We start from the raw sequence: 24,898 nt of genomic DNA on the forward strand, positions 1-24,898 counted from the left end.
GACAAACGATGACCAGAAGGTGCAACTCTGGAGGCAGATGATGTGGATGTGCTATTCAACCACCATGTGGACGAGGCAATATTCTCCGGTTAAGCGATTTCTTGAAATTACAGAATTGTCGGAGACAGTCGATGCCAGTTGTTGGTAAAAATCGTGTCATTGTGTACGCTTGATGGACAGCAACACACTGAGAATCATGAGCCCATTCTGACTTCAGTATCTGCCCTCGTGGCCATCTCTCTCTGGCTACGCATCCACTCTGCCCTCTCAGAGATCCAGCTAGGAAAATGAGCAAAAACTATGTAGTTCCAGATTATCTTGTACTGACGAACATTATTTTACAAAATAAGCACATATCTTACAGACAAAGGGTTGTTTCCTGTTATGGTGTAATAGTTAGACACTGTGAGGCTAGCTTCTTTTAAGAGAATAAAACAATTGTGATTGCAATGAGTTATGTGGCATATTTTCTGTATGAAATAAGCTGTAGAATTAAAGGGGACTGCCACTCAATTTTGGAATGCATGTATGTTTTTCCTTGGATTACATGTTTAAAACAAATTACCTCAAATCTATTAATTGTTCTTGGATCTGGAGTAGAAAAATGGTTTCCAAAAACCTGTCTTTGTGATCCCAAAGCTACTTTTGTTCTTTATTTGTGCTCAGTTGTTTTTATTGTTTTATACCTTAAAATAAAACAAGGGTCTGCAGAAGACTTTCATTTGGTCCACCTTAGTACGTGGTCATAAGAAATAATTCTCTGCAGTATACAGCATAGAGACATGCACCATATGAGCAAAAGTATATGGACACGAGTGTCCACACTTTGTATTTTGTTCTGGGGGATTTTATTCTAGGTCTCTTGGTTCTAAATAAGGGAAATCTTAACGCCACATATTTTGGACAAATGTGTGCAAGCAACATTTTGGGGAAGGCCCTTTCCTTTTTCAACATGACAATACACAGATAAGGTCAATAAAGAAATGTTTCTCTGAGTTTGGTTTGTGCAACAGCTCGACTGACCTGAGTAGCTCTGACGTCCGTTCAGATTAATTCGAACACTCGCCTAATTGCCCAGCGTCAGTATTCAACCTCACTAACACTCTTGTTGCTGAATGGGAGTGAATTCCTGCAGTCAGGTTCCAAAATCTTGCAGAAAGCCTTCCCAGCAGTGCAGAGGCTGTTACAGCAGCACAGTCATGTCTGTGTTTTTGGAATGAAGTGTTCAACAGTCATGTATGGGTTGAATGTGCAGGTGTCCACATACTTTTGTCCATATCGTGAAGACAGCTCAGTGGTGAAAAACACGGTGACACCAGATGGAAATGAAAAGAACTGCAGTAAAACAAACAGTGCTTATCTCATCCCCACATGTGCGACCATCCTTCCACATCACCTCCGCTCGTCCTCTCATACCTCACCTACAAGGAGCCCTTGTGGTGATAACACATAAAATCTGATTCTCATCTACTCTGCAGTATCCCAGAATAATGGATGGCTTAGCACCATGTATTCTTTCAGCTGAGTATTTGAAAGACACTAAATCCAAACAGGAGAGCAGCCATTTCCACCAGGACTGCGTTTGTGCTGGTATTTATCTACATGCATTCTTTCTTTCTTCTGCTGTATGTCCACAACTTTTTGACATGAAATGTATGCAACACTGGACCAAAGTGCAAAAAGAGCAACTGTGACTGAAGTAGTTTGATGTGACACCATAATACTGCAGGGTTTTCCTAAGTGAGTGAGTGCATGATTCACATTGCTGTGCTTAATCTGAAGTGTGACCAACACGAGGAAGGTTAGGTTGACATTTGAGGTACTGGAATATAAGGAGACCTTCCTGTCCCACAATGACTTGAATAATACTTCAAAACACTGACTCCAGCACTGTATGACTAACACAACATGAACTCTCTGAGTTAAGTGACATCCTCCTTGTCTGACCAGGATCACGAGCATTTAATTTCTCATCTCAAAGCTGCTGACCACAGCGCCTCCCGCAGGCTTCATGATGTATGAAAGAATCTGCAGCAGATGAGGCAAGTCGGCGGAACATAACCAAAACAAGGCTGCCTTCAAAATAAAATCATATCATTACAGCTGAGGTACATTTTAGATCATCTTATAAAATATGATGCAACAGCAAATAAAATTCATATAATTTGGCTCAACCTTGAAAGTAGTAAAAAAAAAAAAAAGAAAATGCATCAACAATAATAATCATACAATATATATAATAAATATAACACTGAATGGTACCATTTTGCATATAGAGCAGCCTGTAGCGCTCTTAGCGTTTACAGATATATGCATAATTCACCTTTGTACACTTGTGTTCAGTTCTGTGTTAATTCGTAGGTTTTAATGTTTCACTGCGCATAATACGTGCGGTCACTTTAAGAGTTCTGGTTATGATATGTTCCGGTGATGTTTACACATGCAGCATTACTGTTCATGCGCAGCGCCATGTTTTAATGGTGTTGAAAAATGAATAAATGAGACTCACGCCTCCGAGTCGAAACGTGAGAAGTATCCTGCATTATCTTTACAAACAATGCCACTTCCACACTGGTGACCCCGAACGAAGTTTGTTTGCTGGACGTATCCAGATCGCCTAACCATGACGGCCAACGCTGTATCTCTCAAGCTCCCCGAATTCTGGGAATCCTCGGCTTCTGCATGGTTTGCTCAGACGGAAGCACAGTTTGCCTTGCGTGAGATTACCGCCGACGACACTAAATACTACTACGTGGTGTCTGCCCTCGGAAGTTCCATGGCATCGAGAGTGGTGAGCCTTCTTAAACGTCCTCCTACGACAACAAAGTATGAAACACTGAAGAGACTTCTGCTTAAAACTTTTGAACTGTCTGACGCGGAGAGAGCCAACCGGCTTTTCTCTCTTCAAGGGCTCGGCGACAGTAAGCCCTCCGAGTTAATGGACCGCATGCTCGACTTGCTGGGGGACAACAACCCGGATTTTCTGTTCATGCACCTTTTCCTGCGCCAACTGCCTACACACGTGAGAGCTGCTTTGGCCAACACTGCGACCACTGATTGCAGAGCACTGGCCGCGGAGGCTGATAAGTGTTTTCTGGCTTCTCAGCAGCCCTGTGCAGCAGCCCTCCTCCCTGCAGGGGGCGTCTCCGAGACAGGGGATGATCACCTACTCATCGCAGCAGCAGCTCCTCGTCGTCAGCAGCCTTCAGGTCAGCATTCTTCAGGTGTGTGTTTCTACCATGCGAAGTTTGGCCCCAAGGCTAAACGTTGCCGCTCTCCATGCAGCTACAGTGGAGTGGGAAACTTCAAGGCCGGCGCTCACTAGTGGCCGTGAGTGTCGGCCATACTGGCAGGCTGCTCTTCATCCGCGACTCCATCTCTGGCCGGCGTTTCCTCTGCGACACAGGGGCACAACGGAGCCTTCTGCCTGCTTCACAGGTGGACGTGGTGGCTGATACCCACGGCCCCCCCATGGAAGCCGCCAATGGCAGTCCCATCCGTACGTATGGCACAAGACACGTTGAACTGTGTTTTGGGGGGCAGCGTTTTGGCTGGGACTTTGTGACGGCCAAGGTGGCCGTACCACTCTTAGGGTCCGACTTTTTATGTGCGTATGGACTGTTGGTGGACGTTAAAAATCACCGCTTGATCGACGCTGTCACTTTCTGCTCTTATGCATGCATGCCCACTGACTCTGACACAGTGCACTTTTCCAGTCTGCTCTCTAACACGAACGATTTCCAGCGGCTGCTCGCCGAGTTCCCAGCACTCACGCAACCCACCTTCTCCTCCACCACTGCCAAGCACGGCGTCGAGCACCACATAGCCACCGCTGGCCCGCCTGTGTACGCCCGCGCTCGGCGCCTCGAGCCAACGAAACTTGCAGCAGCAAAGGCGGAGTTCGAGGCCATGGAGCGCTTGGGGATTGTTCGACGCTCTAACAGTCCTTGGGCCTCACCCCTTCACCTCGCTGTCAAACCTGGGGGAGGCTGGCGCCCTTGCGGCGATTACCGGCGGCTCAACAACGCGACAACGCCTGACCGCTACCCAGTTCCGCACATCCAGGATTTTTCTGCACACTTGGCTGGTAAAGTGATTTTTTCAAAGGTGGACTTAATCAGAGGTTATCATCAGGTGCCCGTGCACCCCAGCGACATCCCAAAAACAGCTGTGATCACACCTTTTGGGTTGTTTGAGTACCTGCGCACACCTTTTGGGCTCAAGAATGCAGCTCAAACTTTCCAGCGGCTCATGGACTCTGTGCTACAGGACCTGCCTTTTGTTTTTGTGTACCTTGATGATGTCCTTGTGGCAAGCTCATCCCTGTCAGAGCACATGTCACACCTTCGCACACTTTTTGAGCGACTCACGGAGCACGGGCTCATAGTCAACCCAGCCAAGTGCGAGTTCGGCCTGTCCGCCATTGACTTTCTGGGACACAGAGTCACAAAGGACGGGATTGTCCCTCTCCCATCGAAGGTGGAAGCCATCACCACTTTTCCACGCCCAGTCACTGTCAAAGCCTTACAGGAGTTTCTTGGCATGGTTAATTTTTACCACCGTTTTCTGCCCAAAGCCGCCCAAACCATGTGACCCCTGTATGAAGCTTTAAAAGGCGGAAAACCTAAACGTGCAGTGGACTGGACAGCAGAGAGGGACAAGGCCTTCGCGGATGCTAAGGTGGCCCTGGCTAAGGCCGCAATGTTGGCACATCCTGCCCCCTCCGCCCCAATTGCACTCACCACGGACGCCTCAGATTTTGCGGTGGGTGGGGTCTACGAGCAGTGGGTGGGTAACGCTTGGCAGCCTCTGGCCTTTTTCAGCAGGCAGTTGCGCCCCAGTGAACAGAAGTACAGCACTTTCGACAGAGAGCTACTTGGCGTGTACCTGGCCATCAGACACTTTCGTTCACTACTGGAAGGGCGCCGGTTCACCGTTTTTGTGGACCACAAGCCACTGAGTTTTGCCATGTCCAAAGTCACTCAGCCATGGTCGGGCAGGCAGCAGCGTCAGCTCACATACATTTCTGAGTTCACGACGGACATTGTACACATCTCAGGAAAGAACAACCATGTCGCGGACTGCCTCTCCCGTGCGCTTGCGGGGGCAGTCCACCTCGGCCTGGACTACAGCAGCATGGCAGCAGATCAGGCCACAGACCCGGACGTGCAGGCTTGCCTCTCATCCACAACTAGTCTACAACTGCAAGAGGTGGCGTTCGACGATGCTGGCACCACTCTGCTTTGCGACATCTCCATGGGCTCACCAAGGCCTGTTGTGCCTGCAAAGTGGAGGCGGACTGTGTTTGACGCCGTCCACGGCCTCTCGCACCCAGGCACCAAAGCCTCGCAGCGGCTGGTGGCAGAAAAGTTTGTGTGGCATGGGCTTAAGAAAGACGTGAGGGACTGGGCGAGCACTTGTGTGGCATGCCAACGTGCTAAGGTACACCGTCACACAAAAGCTCCACTGGAGTGCTTCGAAGTGCCGGAGCGGCGGTTTGACCACGTCAACATTGACCTAGTCGGTCCACTACCACCCTCACAGGGCTACACTCACGTGTTGACGATGGTAGACAGGACCACACGGTGGGCAGAGGCCGTTCCACTGTCCTCCACAACGTCAGCAGACGTTGCACGTGTGTTCATTGGCACCTGGGTGTCCCGTTTTGGCACCCCGTCAGACATTTCCTCAGACCGTGGTGCTCAGTTTACTTCCGAACTTTGGAACGCTGTCGCTGAAAACCTGGGAGTTAAACTACACCGTACTACGGCCTATCATCCCCAGAGCAATGGCCTCTGTGAGCGTTTCCACAGATCCATGAAAGCCTCCCTGCGGGCCAGTTTGAAGGACAGTTCGTGGGCAGACAGGCTCCCCTGGATCATGCTTGGCATCAGGACAGCGCCGAAGGAAGACCTGCAGACCTCCTCAGCAGAGCTGGTTTACGGCCAGCCATTGCAGGTCCCTGGGGATTTCATGCCTAGCGCCACAGCCCCTTGGTCAGCCACACATCAGCGGTCTAACCTATTAGACAATGCCAGGCTGTTTGCTCCACTCCCTACGTCCTGCCATGGTTCACCGAACACTCATGTCCCCAGTGGCCTACAGTCCACTGAATACGTTTTCATCCGTGTGGATGGTCACCGTGGGCCTCTCCGCCCACCTTATGAAGGCCCTTTCCGTGTCATAGAGACAGGGGACAAGCACTTTGTGATAGACGTTGGGGGCAAACAGGAATGTGTGTCTGTGGACCGTCTTAAACCAGCTCACCTGGATCTAGCCAGGCCAGTTGAGTTGGCACAACCCCCAAAACGAGGCCGTCCCAGGGTTAGGCCTCCGCCGCCCGCCCCTGTTACGCCAACGCCTTCCTCCGGGGCTGCCCCACAGGCAGTTGCATTGCCTCCCATTCCATTACCTCCCATTCAGCGGAGCCGCTGTGGACGTTTGATTCGCCCGCCTAATCGTTAAATTGTTTCTCAGGTTTTGATTATCAATGACTTGTGTCTCAGGTTTTGATTGTACAGTGAATTCTGGGGGGACATGTGTAGCGCTCTTAGCGTTTACAGATATATGCATAATTCACCTTTGTACACTTGTGTTCAGTTCTGTGTTAATTCGTAGGTTTTAATGTTTCACTGCGCATAATACGTGCGGTCACTTTAAGAGTTCTGGTTATGATATGTTCCGGTGATGTTTACACATGCAGCATTACTGTTCATGCGCAGCGCCATGTTTTAACGGTGTTGAAAAATGAATAAATGAGACTCACGCCTCCGAGTCGAAACGTGAGAAGTATCCTGCATTATCTTTACAAACAATGCCACTTCCACAAGCCTACCTTTGATGCCTACAGTGTATTTTGCTGCTATTCTAATACTTGCTGTATGTACTTAAGTACAATTTTGCAGATTATTTCCTTGTAATGGCATATTTTTATACAATGAAATTGCTACCTTCACAGAGGTAAAAGATCTTTGTACTTCTTCCACCACTGCTCATAACGTGTTTAAAAAATCTTTTACTCATATGATGCTCATAAATGGTCAGTGAGTTTATTATTTTTTTGCTTTAATACTTGTTGGCGTTATTAAAAAAATAAATAAATTCTTAAATATTCCAAGAGATGCTGTCGTTAAAAGATTTTATTTTTGTGAAGCACAACCGGAAGCAGTAGACAGCGGTGAACTTCCGGCAGCAGCAGTCACCGGCGAGGAGGAGGAGCTAAAACATCCGGGAAGAAGACGGAGCCTCCGGCGGCGGTCAAAGCCAACTGATGGCAACGTAACAAAGAAAAGAAGACGCATATCTCCAGGCACCTGCTGATTTGTGGTGAGTAACATTTGAGTTTCGCCTTCACTTTAACGCTCCTCTGCTTTTCTTTGTCTTTTTATGCGACGCTTCTTTTCCCTAAAAGCAGAAGTGATGAACTTTGAAGGCCAGAAGTGACCGTCAGGTTAGTGTTCATGTAACGTTCATGAACAGCTCTGCAGTGTGTGGCAGGACAACACAGTGATATAAAGCTTGCTTTTTTTTGTAACTAACAGATGTCTTCCAGGCAGAAATGTTGAATTTAACCTGTTACTTCACTGCTTTGACCTCATTATGCTTAACTAGCTTGCTGTGTGTGGCTTTTTAAACATGTCATCTTGGGCATTTTTTTGGCATTTTTATGGAGCCAACAGTTTAGTGAAGCCAGGAAGTAATCAACAGATTAATTGTTAATGGAAATTATAGTTAGTTGCAGCCCTGAAACAAGTGCACAAGCAATTGATTATTGATTTTAAAAAAAATATTCAGTGTCCTCCAGAGATTCCTGTACTTGCTGTCTTCAGCATCTTAAAATATCTGACTGTATTATCACCTTACACAGGATCTGAGCATCAGTTGTCACCTGTCAGCTGTAACCTGCTGTATCATCAGGTGACATGATAGGTGTGATGCTTAGGACGATGATGATATGATACAGCTACATCCTGTCCTCAGAGAGATGCTGACCTCATCTTACCAGTGACCAAAGCTCGCTGTCCCCAGACCAGCCGAGACAGGACAGCAGGACGCAGATCAGAGCGGTCATGGCTGCCAGACTGCAGAGACCTGCAGCCGCCTTGGACGGCTCAGCGGAGTCCAAGAGGACGGACCTCAGGACCAATGAGAAGAAGTGCTGTAAGTGGTTTGTTTTTCCTCTGCGTGCACCAAAGGTTAAATGTTCACTCATTACCTGACACACTAATCTGTTCTGTATTAATTACTGAACTCTGTGCACGTCAACTGTGATTTTCTGCAATGTAATGCATTACCACTGTGCTCTAAATGGTTCTTGTAATCACATTTCTCACTCTGTTGGACATGAGTAAAGAAAGGCGATAAGGTTTCAGCAGTCATTGATTGCTAAATGTCAACTTTGACACGCCTTCTGTAATTTTAATATTGTGCACAGTGTGTGGGCGTATTTGTAACAGCAGGTGCTACAAGTGCAACACACTGTAATGAGCAGGGTCAATGTTCAGCCATGTAAACATGGCACAGAGCTCCTCAGAATTTGAGGTATCTTGACGCAGGAATGTGAGATGGATCTAAAACGATTCCATCAAAATGTGTCAAAAAACATTCCTGCTGCAGACATCTGTTTGAAGAATCTCCAGTCAGGTCTGGACTCGCCAGCTCTTTGTTATGACACTTGTTTTCTCTGAGCTGAGGATGGTCTTCAGTGGACTCAGAAAGAAAAGGGAGAAAAAAAATGCTTTTGGAATATTTTTCATTCCATGTCCCAAACAAGGTCATAGTGGAACTGTTCACTGGGTCACACAGCGGCAGGTCTCTGAGAAACATTAACCAGCAGTGGAGAGATGACGATGGCATGGCGGAAATGTTAAAATACAAGTTAACCAGCTGGTAGACGCACACCGCAGGGGTGACATTGGATTATTTCATAACCCTCCTGCTCCCTGCTTTGTGTGTACAATATGCACATCTGCCCTTTTATTACAAAAGGGACCAAACAGTTTGTGAAGAGGTTGTTTAGGTCAAATGTCTTTGTATGCTTAAATAACAAAAATCTCTGTGTGTGTGTGTGTGTGTGTGTGTGTGTGTGTGTGTGTGTGTGTGTGTGTGTGTGTGTGTGTGTGTGTGTGTGTGTGTGTGTGTGTGTGCGTGCGTGTGCGTGCGTGTGCGCGCTTATTGCAGCTTGGGCCTCCTACATGACCAATTCTCCAACTGTGATAGTGATGATTGGGTTGCCCGCAAGGGGGAAAACCTACATGTCCAAGAAGCTGACACGCTACCTCAACTGGATTGGAGTGCCAACTAAGGGTCAGTACAGAAGCAGTTTTACCCCCTGCTGTAACCTTTGATTTGTCCACAGGAAATTAAACCGATAAGAATCGGGTTAAGGTTTGATTCAGCGCCTCTGTGAGTCCTGGGAGATATCAGAGTGACTGTAAAATGAAAGTGTTTTGTGATGTGCACCTGCAGGGAGCTTGAGGCGGGTTGGCGCCCCGATACATTTTTCCTTTATAAAGCCTGTAATGACAGATGTTACTTTACTGAAAATCTTGTGCCCAAGGCTATGTTGTGTTAATGCAGTTGTATTTATGTCAGCACCCCTGATTGAATGGCTTTGTTTGCACTTGTACACTTATGTTGTCATATAAGCAGAATGCAGAACCAGGAGAACTGGTTTGGCCCGCTCAGCTGAGATAAAGGCCGGCGCCTCGGCAGAGAACATACTGTAAACCTTGTCACGACCTTTGCGTGTCTCTCTCTTGATTTTCTCCCTGCGCAGTATTTAACCTTGGAGTTTATAGGAGAGAAGCAGTGAAGTCATACAAGTCCTACGACTTCTTCAGACATGACAATAAAGAAGCAATGGAAATTAGAAAGTGAGTAAGAGAGTTCCTCTTTATCTTCATCTCCTTCGATGTAGATGGACCCACATTCGTCCCCCTGCATGTGCTACAGGGGGCTTTCTGTCGTGGTTACTCAGCTGTGTAAAACACCTGGTGTTGGCTCGCCATGCAAATGCCTCTTTTGACTGCGCAGTGTTTGTTTAACAAATGGGAATGCAATTATCACAGCACATTGTATCTTGAAGATGCATCGAATAGCTTTGATTTCCTGATCAATGCTCTTATTGTGTTTGCACAGACAGTGTGCCTTGGTGGCTCTGCAGGATGTCAAGGCCTATCTGAATGAGGAGGGAGGCCAGATCGCTGTAAGGAAGCACAAGACTGTGTCTGTATTTGCTGTTCGTAGACATTCATTTCAGTTTGATTTGGTCTGAATATCCTCTGTCGCCTGTCAGGTTTTTGATGCCACCAACACGACCAGAGAGAGACGAGAACTCATCCTTAATTTTGCAAAGGATAATGCATACAAGGTGAGACACATTGATGATTTAATCACTTTAGCTCAGATAATATATTTTCACATGAATAATGATTTCTAATGATTAACGTCTTGTTTTAGGTGTTTTTTGTAGAATCCATATGTGACGATCCAGATGTCATCGCTACAAATATCCTGGTAAATGATGCGTCTCTGCCTTTAAGCTCAATTACGAGCAGACTTTTGTCCTTGCGGTCCTTGTTGCGGTGAATCACCTCTACAAACGTCTCTTTACAAAGGATGTGAAGGTGTCCAGCCCAGACTACCCTGAGAGGGACAGAGAAAGTGTCATGGAGGATTTTCTGAAGAGGATAGAGTGTTACAAAGTGACCTATCAGCCTTTAGATCCGGACGAACACGACAAGTAAGAGGCCACTTTGTTTAGGACGCTTCTAGTTGCGTTTCTTTGTTTTTTAACACTGCTAAACATTAAACCAATTTGTGCAAAAATCATTGAGACCTAAATGTCAAAATGTCGATTATCTGTTGGAAAGAACACTTACTTGCAGAAACTGTCCAGCAGGTGGAGACAGACGCTTATTTTTTAATACAGATGGTTATTATCTTTAATGGGTTTTGATTTGTGCAGCTGATATACAGTGTTTTTATTTATTTTGTCAGAAAGTTAGGTCATGGTTCCAGGAAAACCACTGACTCAGAGGCTTTTTTTAGCTCCTGTAAACTGGCTGGTTTGCTCGATTTCTTAAGTATTTGAAAGAAAATATTTTCAGAATGTTTGAGTGTATTTAAATAGATAAAGTAACTGAACGAGGACAGCACCACATACTTAATTTAACTTAAGGAACAGTTGTTGATCTTCTTGAATCTTGTCTAATGTTCTGACGTGTGCGTTGGATGAAATATCAGGATATTTAGACTACAGCAGAAGTACAAGATATCCCTGAGTCACTTTTGACTTATGTTTGTATGACTGACTCCCTTTCTGTTGTCCTCCATTCGCCTTGACCCACAGGAACCTGTCCTTCATCCAGGTCATCAACGTCGGCCGTCGTTTCTTGGTCAACAGGGTGCAGGACTACATCCAAAGTAAAATCGTGTACTACCTCATGAACATCCACGTACACTCCCACTCCATCTACCTCTGTCGGCACGGAGAGAGCCATCACAATGAGGAGGGACGCATCGGGGGAGACTCCGAACTGTCAAAGAGAGGAAGACAGGTGCTTTAGCAAGTCACCTCCCCCTTATGCTTCTTTATGGAGATAGCAGCGTCTCCAAAGGTCTTAAAGGGATAATTCAACATTTTGCTCTCATATCAGTCTTTTCAAATATGAATCTACAGTCAGAGGCTTAGCTTAGCTTAGCATAAAGACTAGAAACAAGGGGAAACTGGTAGCCTGCCTCAAATTCTTTCTTTTTTATGGATTGAACAAAAGTGATATAAAGTGTTGATTAGCCATCAGTGTCCCCCTGTTTCTAGTCTTTGTGCTAAGCTAAGCTAACCAGCTGCTGGCTCTAGCTTCATATTCAGTGGGCATATATGAGAGTGGCAGCCATCCTCTCATCCAACGAAAGAAAGAAAGCAAATCATGTATGCCAAAGTGTCAGACTAGACCTTTAATATGTTGTACAGCACAATTTAACAAGCTTTTATGAATTTAGATTGCCTTGAGAAATCTACAACAAAGTTTCAAGCATAAGTGCAGTTAGATGGTGTGATGCTGTTACACATCAACAGATGTTTGGGCCATTATGAGAAGAATTCGCTCAGAATTCATCCACTCTGTAACCTCTGCTCTTCGTTGAGGTGTCAGATCTAAACTCTCTTTCATATGTTCATGTGTTCAGTTTGCAGCAGCCCTGAAGGGTTTTGTGGAAGAGCATCGTCTGTCGGACCTGAAAGTTTGGACCAGCCAGCTGAGACGCACCATTCAGACGGCGGAGGAGCTGGGAGTTCCCTACGAGCAGTGGAAGATCCTGAATGAAATAGACGCTGTATGTCCTCTGATTCATCACAGAAAGGACACCGTGAGGGTGTGCCACAGATTGATTTTAGTGTTTTTATGACTTTGTGCTTCAGGGAGTGTGTGAAGACATGACGTATAAGATGATTGAGGAAACATACCCAGAGGAGTTTGCCATGAGGGACCAGGACAAGTACCATTACCGCTACCCTGGAGGAGAGGTAAGAGCTGCGTCTTCCCTTCAAACTGATGTTAGGCCTCTAATGTGTTCCTGATCAGTCGGCAGCACAGAAAATAATCTTTGAAAACTGAATCAAAGGGAACTTTCCTCTGTCTGTAGTCCTACCAGGACCTGGTTCAGCGGCTGGAGCCAGTTATCATGGAGCTGGAGCGACAGGGCAACGTGCTGGTCATCTGTCATCAGGCCGTCATGCGCTGCTTGCTCGCCTATTTCCTGGACAAGAGCGCAGGTTAAATGCAAAAACAGGAACATGATGCATGCCTACACAGCGCCTTGCTTTATTAAGACACATTTACTGTTGAGTCGCTGCTAACAGCTGTGTTTTTATCACTTATCTAAAACCTCGATGATAATTTTACTCAAGGGACACTTATTTAACGGTGCTTTAGCAAAACAGCTTCGTGAAGTAATTCGAGGCCTTATTGGTGCCCTGAGTACTGAAAAATAGAGCCAAGTTGCAGCTAAACTAAACGTTTCTGAAGGGGATGTTGAAGACACACCGGAGAGATATTCAGTACCACCTGAAGACCAGTATATCAAATGAAAACCTTAATGAAGCTTCTGCAGCCATGATACAAAGCTAACTGCACATAAAATGCTGCACTCTGGTTTGCAGATTTGCTGTAAAGACAATTGGCTAAGTGCAGCTGGAGTGGGCGAGTAGCAATTTGCAAACCACACCATGATTACAAAAACATGCATGAGGTTTTTGTTGTTTAGCAGCACAACATTTAGGCCCGCTTGTGACCTTGAAGTGTGCTTTTCTTATTCGTCTGCTGTCGTCGTACTTTGTGGATTTGCGATGGTGCAGTTATCAGTGCAAAGACATGAGAGCGGTGCCTGAATGGAGGGAGGCGTTTGTATTGTAGAAAAAAATAAGTAGCTAAAATAATAGCATGTGATGCACCGTCAGCTGCATGAGACTCATAATATGTGGTTATCTTATTTATGTCCTTCACAAGTACAGGAACACCAGATTGTCGCAAACTAGTCAAACTGGTTTTAATTCCTCCTTTTCCAGGCGTCACCCGACCTTGCTCTGGAAGTCCATGTGCCCTTAATTCATGTAACAGGATTAGACATACAGGAAGTGAGGAGCTTGTAAGGAGGTGCTGTATGTAAGCTTCAGACCACTGCAAAGACCTGTTCAAAATAGACCCTCTCAGCATTTAGATCTGTAATTACTGTAGAGATTTAGCTGAGGGTACCTGCAGTGAACTGTCTAAGCACACAGGGTTTTTGATGCCATCACAAGGGGGCGCCAAAATCCGGAATTTTCAAATTCAATGCACAGTGGCTTTAATGATCAATGCTGCATGATCCATCACTATGAAAATATGACCTAAAGCCTTCAGGCAGCTGCACACGACCAGATGAAGAGAAGAACAGGTGTATCGTTTTATTCAGACTCCCCTCTGGCTTAAAGTTCTGTGGAAGATGATTCATTTTAAAGCCGTACGACAGCCACAATTCTGCACTGAATGATGTGTGCAAAGATTCAACCAATCAGGTGAGAGGATATGTAGAGATACTGAATCAGCTGGATCTGTAGATCGGATGAAGCCGAGTGGATGTTGTTTGATGCACCTCCAGCTTCTTGAGTGCTGATGTTCTCCACAATAATAAGAGTGTCAATGACAGAAATTTTTACAGGATCATAAATGCCAACATATCTTTTTATGCTGTCGGGAGAATTCCTGTTTTAGTCTCTAAAAAACTATGAAACAGAAGTGGACTCAGGCTTTTGAACCTCGTTCATCTGGAAAAAAAGGATGCTTGCATGTAAATACGTCAAATAAAAGTGTTGAAATGCGCGTGAGGTGAAAAAATAAACATGAATCATAAGCGGGTCGCTAGTGTGGAAAATGCAGCTCAAAAACAAATCCATAATTAGGCTTTGGCAGACGGGTTGCGTCAGGCAGCAGAGGAAGCGGTTGCCGCTGCAGCATCTGTTAAAAGTCTAAACCACAGCTTAAACCCACCAGTGTGGGTGCAGCTCTGACTGGCATTTTATCCCGCTGCATCCTCCTGTGGGAAATGTCTGAACACAGCAGTCGCGTCCCGTTCCTCATAAAGCACAGCATGAGCTTTACAGCGGTCCGTGCTGAGTGGTATGTCATCCCAAACATGAGAGAAAATCCTCTCACATGTAGCTGGACACACAAACATTTCTGGATATAACGACAGCACAGAAAGTCTCACGTTTATTTTCTTTTCATTGGCACAGATGATCTACCCTACTTGAAGTGTCCCCTGCACACTGTCCTAAAACTGACCCCTGTGGCTTATGGTAAGTCACTTCACTGTTCATAGCTCAGCAAAACCTAACTTTTTCCTTTGTGAGGTCATGACCGTTTTTTCTCCTGTCTCCTTCTACCAGGCTGTAAAGTGGACCTGTTTGACTTGAAGGTGGAGGCTGTCAACACTCACCGGGACAGACCATTAGTAAGCTCCTGACCTTTTGATTGTTTTGTAACGTAAATATGCAGTGGTTGTTGTTGTTGTTCCTCTGTTCATAGTCGTGTCCATGACTGGACAAAGTGCTCTGACCAGGCCTCTAAAATTACACACTGCTGTTTCAGCTTTCAGGAGCCAGATATCCAGAAGTCCAGCCACCAGATGCATAAAACTCTGAGTAGGTCCAACAAAAACTCTGTGTCCTCACAGAGAGAAACGTGCAAACTCAGTTTTTCTGACAGTTATGTAAGGGCATGTTTATATATTATGCTTCAGCATTCTCAATCATTGTGGAAGCAGCCTCACATGCACAATCTCTGATCTCTACAGGCGTTAAAAGAGGAGACACGACTTCAAAGAAATAGTTTAACATGTTGGGTATCTTGCCTTCTTGCCCAGAGTTAGCTAAGAAAAAGGATACCACTCTCACATCGGTCCATTACATATGAAGTGATGGCTAGCAGCCGATTAGCCTATCTTAGCATAAAGACTGAAAACGGAGGGAAACTGCTAGCCTGACTATATTTTGGCTCGGCATAAGACATAGTCCAGCATGTAACCTCAGTAAATGCGTGTGTCAGAGTGTCAGAGTAGCTGCTTTGGAGATTTTGAATGAGCCCGGCTAGCTGTTCCCTGTTCTCCTTTAGGCTAAGCTGAGCAGCTGCTGGCTCTGCTTCATTTTTAACAGACAAATATTAAAACAAGGTAATCAGCTACAGATACCAAAACTGTTTTTTGGACCAGGATGTAACCATATTTATTTATGCTGTAAGTTTTTGCATGTTAATATGGTGGTCTATGGGGATTGACTTGCTTTTGGAACCAGCATCAAGTGGGCGTTCAAGGAACTGCAGTTTTTTGGCTTCATTTTTCAGCCCCGGAGGTCGCAGCTCGGTTTGCACATCAGTGCGTCTTTCTGCTCCATCCGAACGTAAGAACAAAAATGATGCATTCCGTGTGAATAAAGAGAATAAACAAGCCGAGTAAGTTATTAATCAGGACTGATTGTTTGTTAGTGCGCACATAAGTGACACACATCAGTGTCCGGGAATCCCCGTGTCACACACCCCTAATCAGACAGGTCCATGTCTGTCCCAGAGCCTGCGCTGACGAGTGACGAGTGTCGAAACCCAGACAGAGTGGGTGTTAGCGCGTAACCACATTCACCGAGGAACCTCTTGTTAAAAGGGCTGAGAAACCTTCTGTCTGCTGAGACCAACATCACAACAGCATGGCTGTTTGTCTCTGCAGTTGTTTTGTTCCTTTGCCTTCGCACAGTCACTCACCGCAGCACACACTGATTTCAGACCTGGAGCAGGGGAGGTTTAATTAGTGTCACATGAAAAAAAAAAGCTTGTTAATCAGTCCACCTTCACTCTTCTTCTTCACCCGTCAGAGTAAAGCCAGAACAGATGCTGTGCCGCCGGCTTTCCACCGACGGAACAGCTTCACTCCGCTGTCCAGCCAAGACCAGATTAAACGGCCTCGTCTCTACAGCGTGGGCAACCCTCCGCAGGCCCGCATGTCCCAGGCCCCAACTTTACCCAGCATGCACTTCTCTGAGGCGTCTGAGGGGGCAGAGCTGCTACAAGGCGAGGTCAGTATAGAGACAAATGTTAACAAAATACTGTGAATTCATATTAACCTGTGAAACCAGCAAAGCTGCCTTTTGTTGGTCCAAAAATAAAACTGAATACATCAATAAATACTAATATTATTAGTTAGATGATAAAAATTGAGTGTAAAATGAAATATAATTCTCCTCCTGCAACCAGTAGGTTTATTTCTTCGGTTTATCTATTCTGTCATTTACCTTTACTTATTTGTCCCCGTGCAACATGTTTCACTTTCATTATGCTACACGTATGTTAGTGAGATACAAACAAGCCCTGGACCAAATGTGGTGAGGAGGACGGGAGGTATTGCTCTGGGAATAGCAAGTTAATTAAATGTGTGCCAGGATCTACACAGATAATCTAAAATCCAAAAGATTGAAGCAAATGAAAGATGAATAGAGGAGTGAAATAAGTCTGATGAAGTCTGAAGCTTTATGTTTGTTTTTGAACTAACTATAGTTTTTTCCAGTGTTTTTTTTGCCCGTGTTGTTGCCCACAAAGTGACCTTTATTAAATTCACTGCACTTCAAAGACAGGAAAGGGACAGAAAGGGAGCGTTTCACTCCGGCTGCTGAGCTCAGATTTTAATGTTCAGTCGGTTCCAGTCAAAACAAACACCTCATTCCTCTTTTGGTTCGGTGTTTTTTTATTAATGCAGTCTGCTCTCTCTCTCCTGCATCCTGCAGGACTCTGTGAACGGCTTCAGTGCGGCGGACGAGAACGACTGCGTTCGCAGTTAAAGAGGTATTTTCAGCCTTTTCCTCGCACCTGCACCCTCCTCCCCACGTATCTCACACCTTTTTCTTTTGCCGTTTATCTCAGGCTTTTCTCCACACGGGTGTGTCACCAGATCTGAGGACCAGCAGTCAAATCCCAACCAGCTTCAGCCATTGTATTCTAAAGCACCGCATTACACTCCACACCTGTGTGACCCTGAATGTGTTATCTCTGGTTTAGGTAGGTTATGTGAGTGTTAGCGTGAGTGTGCACCCTACACACATGAACTTAATACTTTTGCACAGCAGCCTTCAAATCCAGGCTACAACCCACCTCAGATATATAATGTAAAGACCTGTAGTGAAGAAAACCCATCCATTAGCTCCTTGCACACTGCACACACTGTAGTGTGCAGTCACATGATGCTGTGTTAGTTGAGAACCGGTTGATTGTAAGCTGTATACCTCATTTGAAGCTTACCGTAAGACTGTGCCTCTATTGAAGGAAGCCATGCACAGCCTTTGTTTTTCTACCTATTTGAACATTCCCAGGAAATGCCCATCCTTCCTCGGGTGGTCTGACAAGATGTAGCAATAGTTTTATGTTTCAAGCGCATTAAATCGAGGCTCGGCTCGCAGAGGGCGGACACGAGCCGTAAAAAGAAAAGAAATGTGTCGTCTCGCCCTATAAAACGCAGCAGCTCCAATCATTCCCCTGTTCTCTCCAACGACGCCTGCCTTTACGTGCTGCCTTCTACTCAGATAACAGCTTCAGTGCATTCAGCCGCCCACTGCCATCCTGTACAGCTGATCTTATTTGAACGCCACAAAACTGATGCGAATACTTCCAACGTAATGTGATTTTTCAACAGCAGCGGATGTTTAAAAAGCAAATCAGATGTAACAAAGATACTGTATGTTGAAGCACCGCCTAGTCATAAATAACATCCTTTCACATGATTTTGATTTTAATATTAGGAATGAATTAATCGTTGAAAAAGTGCCTTTATTTAAAGGACTGCAAAGCTGTGATCGTCGTAATCAAGAGTATTTAAAATATTTTAGCATATACGTGTGTTTCACCTCGACTGACGGGTTGGCAATACATTTGGATGTCTTGAAAAGAGCTTTCCACACTGTGCTGTACATGTTTCATTTAATAAAGTTCATTTTAAGCAATTTTTACACTGACTCCTGTTTGTTCCACAGTCTGTGAGAGTGGTGTGAGTCTGGTGAAGACGTGTGTGTGTGAGCTCATTGGGAGTATCCTTCCTGTTTGCTGGACTTCATGTCCCTAAAGAGTGGAGAGGCGAACATCACCCGAGCCCAGAAACCAGAACGTGACATAGACGCGGTTCAAACGGCGTATTTCACACATCTTTCCAAACCGGCTAGAGACACGTGATTCAGATGTTGATGGTGAGACGTGTTGTTGTCAGAGTGAGACAGAAATCACACAGTTTCTAGTTTTTGTGACCGAACAAATGATGCATCCTGTGCAACAGTTTGCTCTGTTTGTAATGATTTTCATGATCTAAATGTGAAACGCTTTAAATGAGTGTTATCGGCTGAGTGAGTCACCAGGGAAACATCATGCAATCAGTTGTATTTCAGAGAATTTAATCTGCAAGTTGCCGTGACGCCTGAAACGACCCTCGAATGAGTGGATTCAGATAAAAAGCTCTGATTAATTTCCAGGCTGATTGCAGACATTAAACAAAGAAGTGAGGGAAAGGGATGCACGTTAATGTGTGTGTCACTCTCAGTTTTAGAGAAAAACACCGTTGAATGAACATAAAACGTGGCACATTTTATGCGATAACGTCCTTTAATAACGCTTAAATTTGCGTTTAACTGTCCAGACACTCGTCAGGCCGCAAAGGTTCGGGTCACAGCGAGGCCTGAAGCTGACGTTCAGTTTTATCATCATCGCTGCTCAATCATGAGAGCGAGGAGTCAAAACATCTGGCCAGAGGCAGAGGGAACGAGACGACTTCTTACTGCTGGAGGAGGTGGAAATGATAGATATTTCCCACTTTATGTTCATACTGCACTTCTTTTTAGAGTAAAATATTGTACTTTTTACTCTCACATTCCTCTGATGGCTGTACAGCTTCCAGATACTTTGCAGATTAAAATGTGAAGACCTGAAAACACAACTGATAGATACTTTATTGATCCCCTAAGGGAAATTGCAGTAGCAATTCACTTATCACAAAACACACATTACTTAAACACTAAACTGACCTGAGGTAAGTAAGAAAAACGATTATAAATATATATACACATGTGCATAGACACTACTGTGCTAAATAAAAAATAAAATAGAATTAAAATATAGGTTAGAATTAAGATAAGACTCGACCAAACGATAATCTTCCCCTCTGAAAGTGTTTAATTTGGAAAGTTTTCAGAGGGAAGATTAAAGATTTGGCAGGTGACAACAAAAAGACAACTTGTTAATCATCTCATGACCTTTGAGAGGATTTCTGATGATAATCCTCGTGCATCTACGCACTTTAAACTCTATATTTCCAAAAAGTATACGAAAAAATAGGAAAATGTTTGCTTTTTTCAGGATTTAAAATGATTTTTTTTTGTTATATTAACTGTAATATTAAAATATTAATATAGATTTTTTATTATTTTCTGGTTTTCTGGCTCACATTTGCTTGAAAAGTCTCAGAAGACATCACCATAGATGTCCAGCTGTTGTCCTGTCCGGTTTTCTGTCTCTGAGCAGGATGTCTTCTTTGCTGTCTTGTCTGCTTGTCTCTCACGGTTTTATTTCAGCTGCTGTGCTGGGCTGTGCCCGGCCGGGCCGTGCCACGCCACCCCCCCTCTATAAATTGCTTCATCTGATCCTCCTGTTGCCACTTTGTGATCTTCCTGTGAGGATTTGTGGACGCACAGACGAGCAACATGAGGAGCCCCGGCTGGAATATCCTGTTTTTACCGTTTGCGTTACTCGCTTCAGGTAAATTGGCGAAAAATCCACATTTCGCACATTGTGATTGTTTTGATATTTTAACTGATTGTAGTTAATCTTCCAAAATAAATAAATAAAATAGCTCAGGTGCCAAAGAAATGTTCCGCACCGCCGGAGTACCCGCACACCAGACTGGACGCCAGATTCGCCGGCAAACAGAGGTTCGGCAGCGGGGAGAAAGTTTATTATAACTGCGCAGAAGACTTCACTCCATCCAAAGGCATCCGGGTCGTGCAGTGTGTGGACGGGACGTGGGGGAAACTGACTCTGAAATGCGAAAGTAAGTGTTTGACACGCGTTGTGTCTGTTCAGCTCATAAAGACAAAAATGCTGCTTAAATGCTGCTTTTTCCTTGTCAGTGATTGATTTCAGTGAGATGAAAGCAGAGCAGATCTGCGCTTTCAGCTGCTTTCAAGCACCTGAAGCTGCATGAGGCCCTCTAGCGGCCACGTGGTAAAACTACATATTAGGGGACCAGCAAACTGAACGCCGTGAAAGACACTTAAAAGAACCATGAATTTACTTATGCAGCTTTTTATTTAGAGTTAGTTCACATCTTTTATTAAAATGCAGCCTTTAATAATGCAAATAATGCATCACAGTCAACCCCCCCCAAAAAAGTAATTTCCCCCCCTTGTTGGTTTGCTCTTCTCGAGCTGAGAAGAACCTGATTCAGCTACATGCCACTGGACCCCTTTATCAATACTGTGCTTTTCGTTTTTACTGAAATAAGTTGAGCTTTTCGTGGATTTGTTTGGTGACGTCAGTCCAGGTGCAGCTCATCAGGACCTGATAACCACCTTGCACGACTGCTACACCCATCTGAAAATACTACTGTCCTGCTCAAATCTGTAGACTCCCAACAGAAACTAATGAAATGTTTTTGTTTATAGAGGGAGGCAGGGTCAGACACAGCTGTATCTCAAATGAACACTTAAGCAGACCAGATGTTTGCTGTCATGCGGTCTTCTAGCAGAGGTACATTAAATAAGTGAGCCTCACAGTTAACACGTTTCACTGTTTTCAGAAACTTTATGAAAGCTCCCCTCAGATCCTCCTGGCTAAGCCCCTCTCATGCTGGAAAGTCAGCTCTGCAGCAGCTTACTGAATCTGGGCTGTTTTGCAACTTAAAATAAACACGTCTCTGTCTTGTTGTTTCACCCCTGATGCCTGTTCTTATCCGTTTACTCTCTCGACATCTCTTTTCTAACAGAGAAATCATGTGGCAATGCCGGGGATCTTCCGAACGGAGAGTTCCAGTACGAAGGGAACTCCTTCATCGGGGAGAAAGTTTATGCTGTATGCAATGAGGGGTGAGCCTGAGAGAAATCCTGTCACATGTGGTCAGAATAAGCCTCTGAATATGTGTTTGAGGGTGTATTTCCATGTTCAGGTACACTCTGAAAGGACTCAACTATTTGATCTGCAAGAAGTCTGGCTGGACCGGTGAATTTCCGTCATGTGAAGGTGATCAGAGCTGTCTTACTCATTATCTGAAACCCTTTCATATTCTTTACGCAAGCTGGCTGCTGCACCTTAAGAGCTGATCTTCAGTGGGTGGTGTTGAAGATGAGTAACTACTGTTTGAATGTGATGCTCAGTGAGGTTGTTTAGTTTAATCCCTTAATTCATTTAACATATTTTCCATGATACTAGCAAAGGTGTGAGAATAAATATGTTTACTCATTTGTATCTGATTTAAAATAAGCAAATGATGTCAGTTTAGCAGGATTATGAGTTGCAGCCATCAAATGAACAGAATCTAAATGTCCTCAGAGGGAGAGGTCACCTGCTCCACCCCTGCAGTGGCCAACTCTGCGAGCAGCGGTGGAGATGTTCCTGTGAGGCGGGTGGGAGACACTGTGAACTTCACCTGCAGCGAGGGCTTCCAGCTGGATGGAGCTCAGCAGATCACCTGTGGTCCTGGCGGCCAGTGGCAGCCCGAGCCCCCTCAGTGCCGGCCGTCACCTGAAGGTGAGTTAGTGTATCTGCTGCACAGCTGGTATGATGAGCTGTCTGTTCATTTTAAGGAGCTGGTTTCTCTGGACGATCTTCAGCAGGTGGATGCGGCGTGCCGGCCGCTGTCGGCAACTCCAACGCCAACCTCGCTGACAGGTACTTCACGGTGACATCTTTTGCTTCTGGCGAAAGAGTCCATTACGTGTGTGACGTTGGATACGTTCAAGCAGGCGGCAGCAAGTATCGCAGGTGTATTAAGGGAAAGTGGACGCCGCTGCTGCTAAGATGTGAACGTAAGAACTTCTTATAACTTTTCTCAGATCTTCTGTTTAAAGCTTTTTAAATAACTTACACTTAAATTGCTCCAAGGAAAATGTTCCATGTGACTGTTTCACTGTTTTATCTTGTATCATTGGATTATTATCACTTGTGCATTAATATAAAAGCAGGACTTCACTGTTGCATTTAGTCGAGGTGGAGCTCATTGTCAACTATAGGACTTCAACTAGTGATTATTTTCATTCTGAATTAACAATCTGATTATGTTCTGTTAACCAACTGATAATTTGGTTTGTAAAAATTTGGGAATTTTTTAAAAATACTACGACAATTACCCAGAGCCCAAATGCTCATTTTGTCCAACCAACAGTCCAAACCTCAGTCATTCAAATAGTTAAAAGGAAATCAGAAAATCTTCACATTTGTGAATTTGGAACCATGAAATGTTCATTTTTTCATCTACTGATTAATCAACTAATTGTTTCAGCTGTACTTGTATATTCTGTCAGTTTGATATATAACAATATCATATTTAAGATTTCTACATACAAAGAGTAAAATAACAACCTCTTTATTTTCTACCCCCTACCCAAACCAGGGTTTGTATTCCCACCCCGCTTTTATTGGTGCAGTTGGTGAGAGGCAGGGGTAGATGATGGTAGTGTGGCGATCGGCAGTTACATGGTGGCATCTAGGCCTGTGGTAGCATTGTAGCAGCTAACAATAGCTAAAGCGGTGGTAGTATGATAGTATCCTAGCAGTTAGTATTGGCAGTTAACATTAACAGTATAGGTGAATCTAGCTTTATTGTCTTCTTCTGTTCCTCTTAGCAGGTAGCGGTTAGCACGTAACATTAGCTAAATGGTAGCATCGGAACTGTATTGTCTTCTTCTGTTCTTCTTAGCGGTTAGCATTAGCTAAATGGTAGCATCGGTACTGGCCACTACCTGGAGCATCTCTGGGTCAGTTGAACGTGGCGGTGCTGTTTGGATTGTGTAGGAGGAGGATTATTTACAGTCCTGCTGACAAGTTTACTGTATCATGTCACCTTTGATCTGATGTGTATACAGAAAAACCAATATTTTACAATGTCATAATCACTGAAGCTCTTAAACCTTTTCCCTCCTGTGAAGGAAAGCCATGTGGCTCTGCAGGAGAGATCGCAAATGGACAGTTCAGATATACTGGAGTGGAGTTTGGAGACACAGCTACAGCTGTCTGTGATGAAGGGTGAGGAAATGTGTCCTGCACTGCTTTCTCACACTGTTACACCTACACAAGATTTAGCATTCTCCATCGCTAAAAATGTGACTTTACGTCCATCCCTCCATCAGGTACCGTCTTGTGGGACAGGAGACCAGACACTGCTTGAGTAAAGGCTGGGACGGACGTGTTCCCGCCTGTGAAGGTGCACTGAGCTCCTGTATCGCAGCAGCATTTTTGCTTGGTGGCCTTTTAATTTCTCTTCCTCTTAAACTGTGCCAACGCTGCTGTCTCTCTTCCAGCTGTGGATTGTGGAGAGCCAGAAGTGACCAACGCAGAGATGGAAGGCCGCCAGGAGACTTACACATACAGGGGCGTTATTCGCTATCAGTGTCGCGTGGGGACCCTTAATGGACCAAAGGAGATCTGGTGTACCAAGGACGGGATGTGGAGCGCTCCTCCTCCAACATGCGAAGGTCCCTGATGCTTTTAGTGTCACGGCACTTACTCAAATATTTTACTCAATTTTATTTCCACTTGTTTTTGACGTGATTGGAATTAAGTTCTATTTCCTTACAGAAATAACATGCCCGTCTCCAAAAGTGCACGCCGCCTTCTGGGCAGGAGCTCAGAAAGACGCGTATCAATACAGGGACACGATCTCCATCGAGTGTTACCCGGGTTACACAGTGTCCGGGCCGAGCATCATTACCTGTGGCAGCGATGGCCGATGGTCCCCCCGCCTCCCCAGATGTACACGCATGATCGGTAAGTCATCGATTGTTTGTGTTTTTGAGTTGCTTGATATTAGTTTTACGGCACTTTGATATTCTGATTTACCACCTGTTATTTCAGCACGTCGCAGCCACTGGAGGCACTAATACGCTAACCGAACTACAATATTCAAGTCAACCGGGTTAAACAGTTCACCAGCAGTCAGTGGAGGAGGGAAATGTCCCAAAACTACACACCGTATTCCTTCTAAAAGAAATAATCCTTTTAAATCCACCTTTAATAATGCACTAATAGTGATTATATTTTCTTATTTGCTCATAAAACTTGTATGAACTCATTATACAGACATTAAAGTGTGTTTGAAATGAAGCTGAAGTACAGTATGTTTATTTCGATAA

General features: G+C 44.8%; 2 protein-coding genes across 3 annotated transcripts; both read left to right on the forward strand.

The window, feature by feature from the left end:
- The first annotated feature begins 7,203 nt into the window (after nt 1-7,203).
- On the forward strand, nt 7,204-18,515 carry LOC121612319 (6-phosphofructo-2-kinase/fructose-2,6-bisphosphatase 2-like). 2 transcript variants are annotated; one of them, XM_041945128.1, is made up of 17 exons: nt 7,204-7,326; nt 7,981-8,160; nt 9,181-9,306; nt 9,779-9,875; nt 10,141-10,207; nt 10,298-10,372; nt 10,462-10,518; nt 10,620-10,744; nt 11,354-11,561; nt 12,190-12,336; nt 12,422-12,526; nt 12,646-12,775; nt 14,774-14,836; nt 14,927-14,991; nt 16,400-16,600; nt 17,306-17,363; nt 17,442-18,515. In XM_041945128.1, the coding sequence occupies exons 2-16, from the start codon at nt 8,070-8,072 to the stop codon at nt 17,357-17,359; spliced, it is 1,611 nt and encodes a 536-aa protein (XP_041801062.1). In that variant the 5' UTR covers nt 7,204-7,326; nt 7,981-8,069; the 3' UTR covers nt 17,360-17,363; nt 17,442-18,515. The 2 variants fall into 2 exon arrangements, with proteins under 2 accessions (XP_041801062.1, XP_041801063.1); XM_041945129.1 differs by lacking the exons at nt 16,400-16,600; nt 17,306-17,363; nt 17,442-18,515 and adding an exon at nt 15,129-16,392.
- Nucleotides 18,516-20,172: 1,657 nt separating this feature from the next.
- Nucleotides 20,173-24,869, forward strand: si:ch73-217n20.1 (complement receptor type 1). The gene is made up of 11 exons (XM_041945415.1): nt 20,173-20,312; nt 20,407-20,604; nt 21,538-21,637; nt 21,718-21,791; nt 22,101-22,298; nt 22,382-22,576; nt 23,696-23,792; nt 23,897-23,970; nt 24,068-24,241; nt 24,345-24,533; nt 24,621-24,869. Exons 1-11 carry the CDS (start codon nt 20,258-20,260, stop codon nt 24,644-24,646), a joined length of 1,380 nt encoding a protein of 459 aa, XP_041801349.1. The 5' UTR covers nt 20,173-20,257; the 3' UTR covers nt 24,647-24,869.
- Nucleotides 24,870-24,898: the final 29 nt, after the last annotated feature.

This window comes from Chelmon rostratus, chromosome 10 (assembly GCF_017976325.1).
Source record: "Chelmon rostratus isolate fCheRos1 chromosome 10, fCheRos1.pri, whole genome shotgun sequence".
NCBI classification, from domain to species: domain Eukaryota; kingdom Metazoa; phylum Chordata; class Actinopteri; order Chaetodontiformes; family Chaetodontidae; genus Chelmon; species Chelmon rostratus.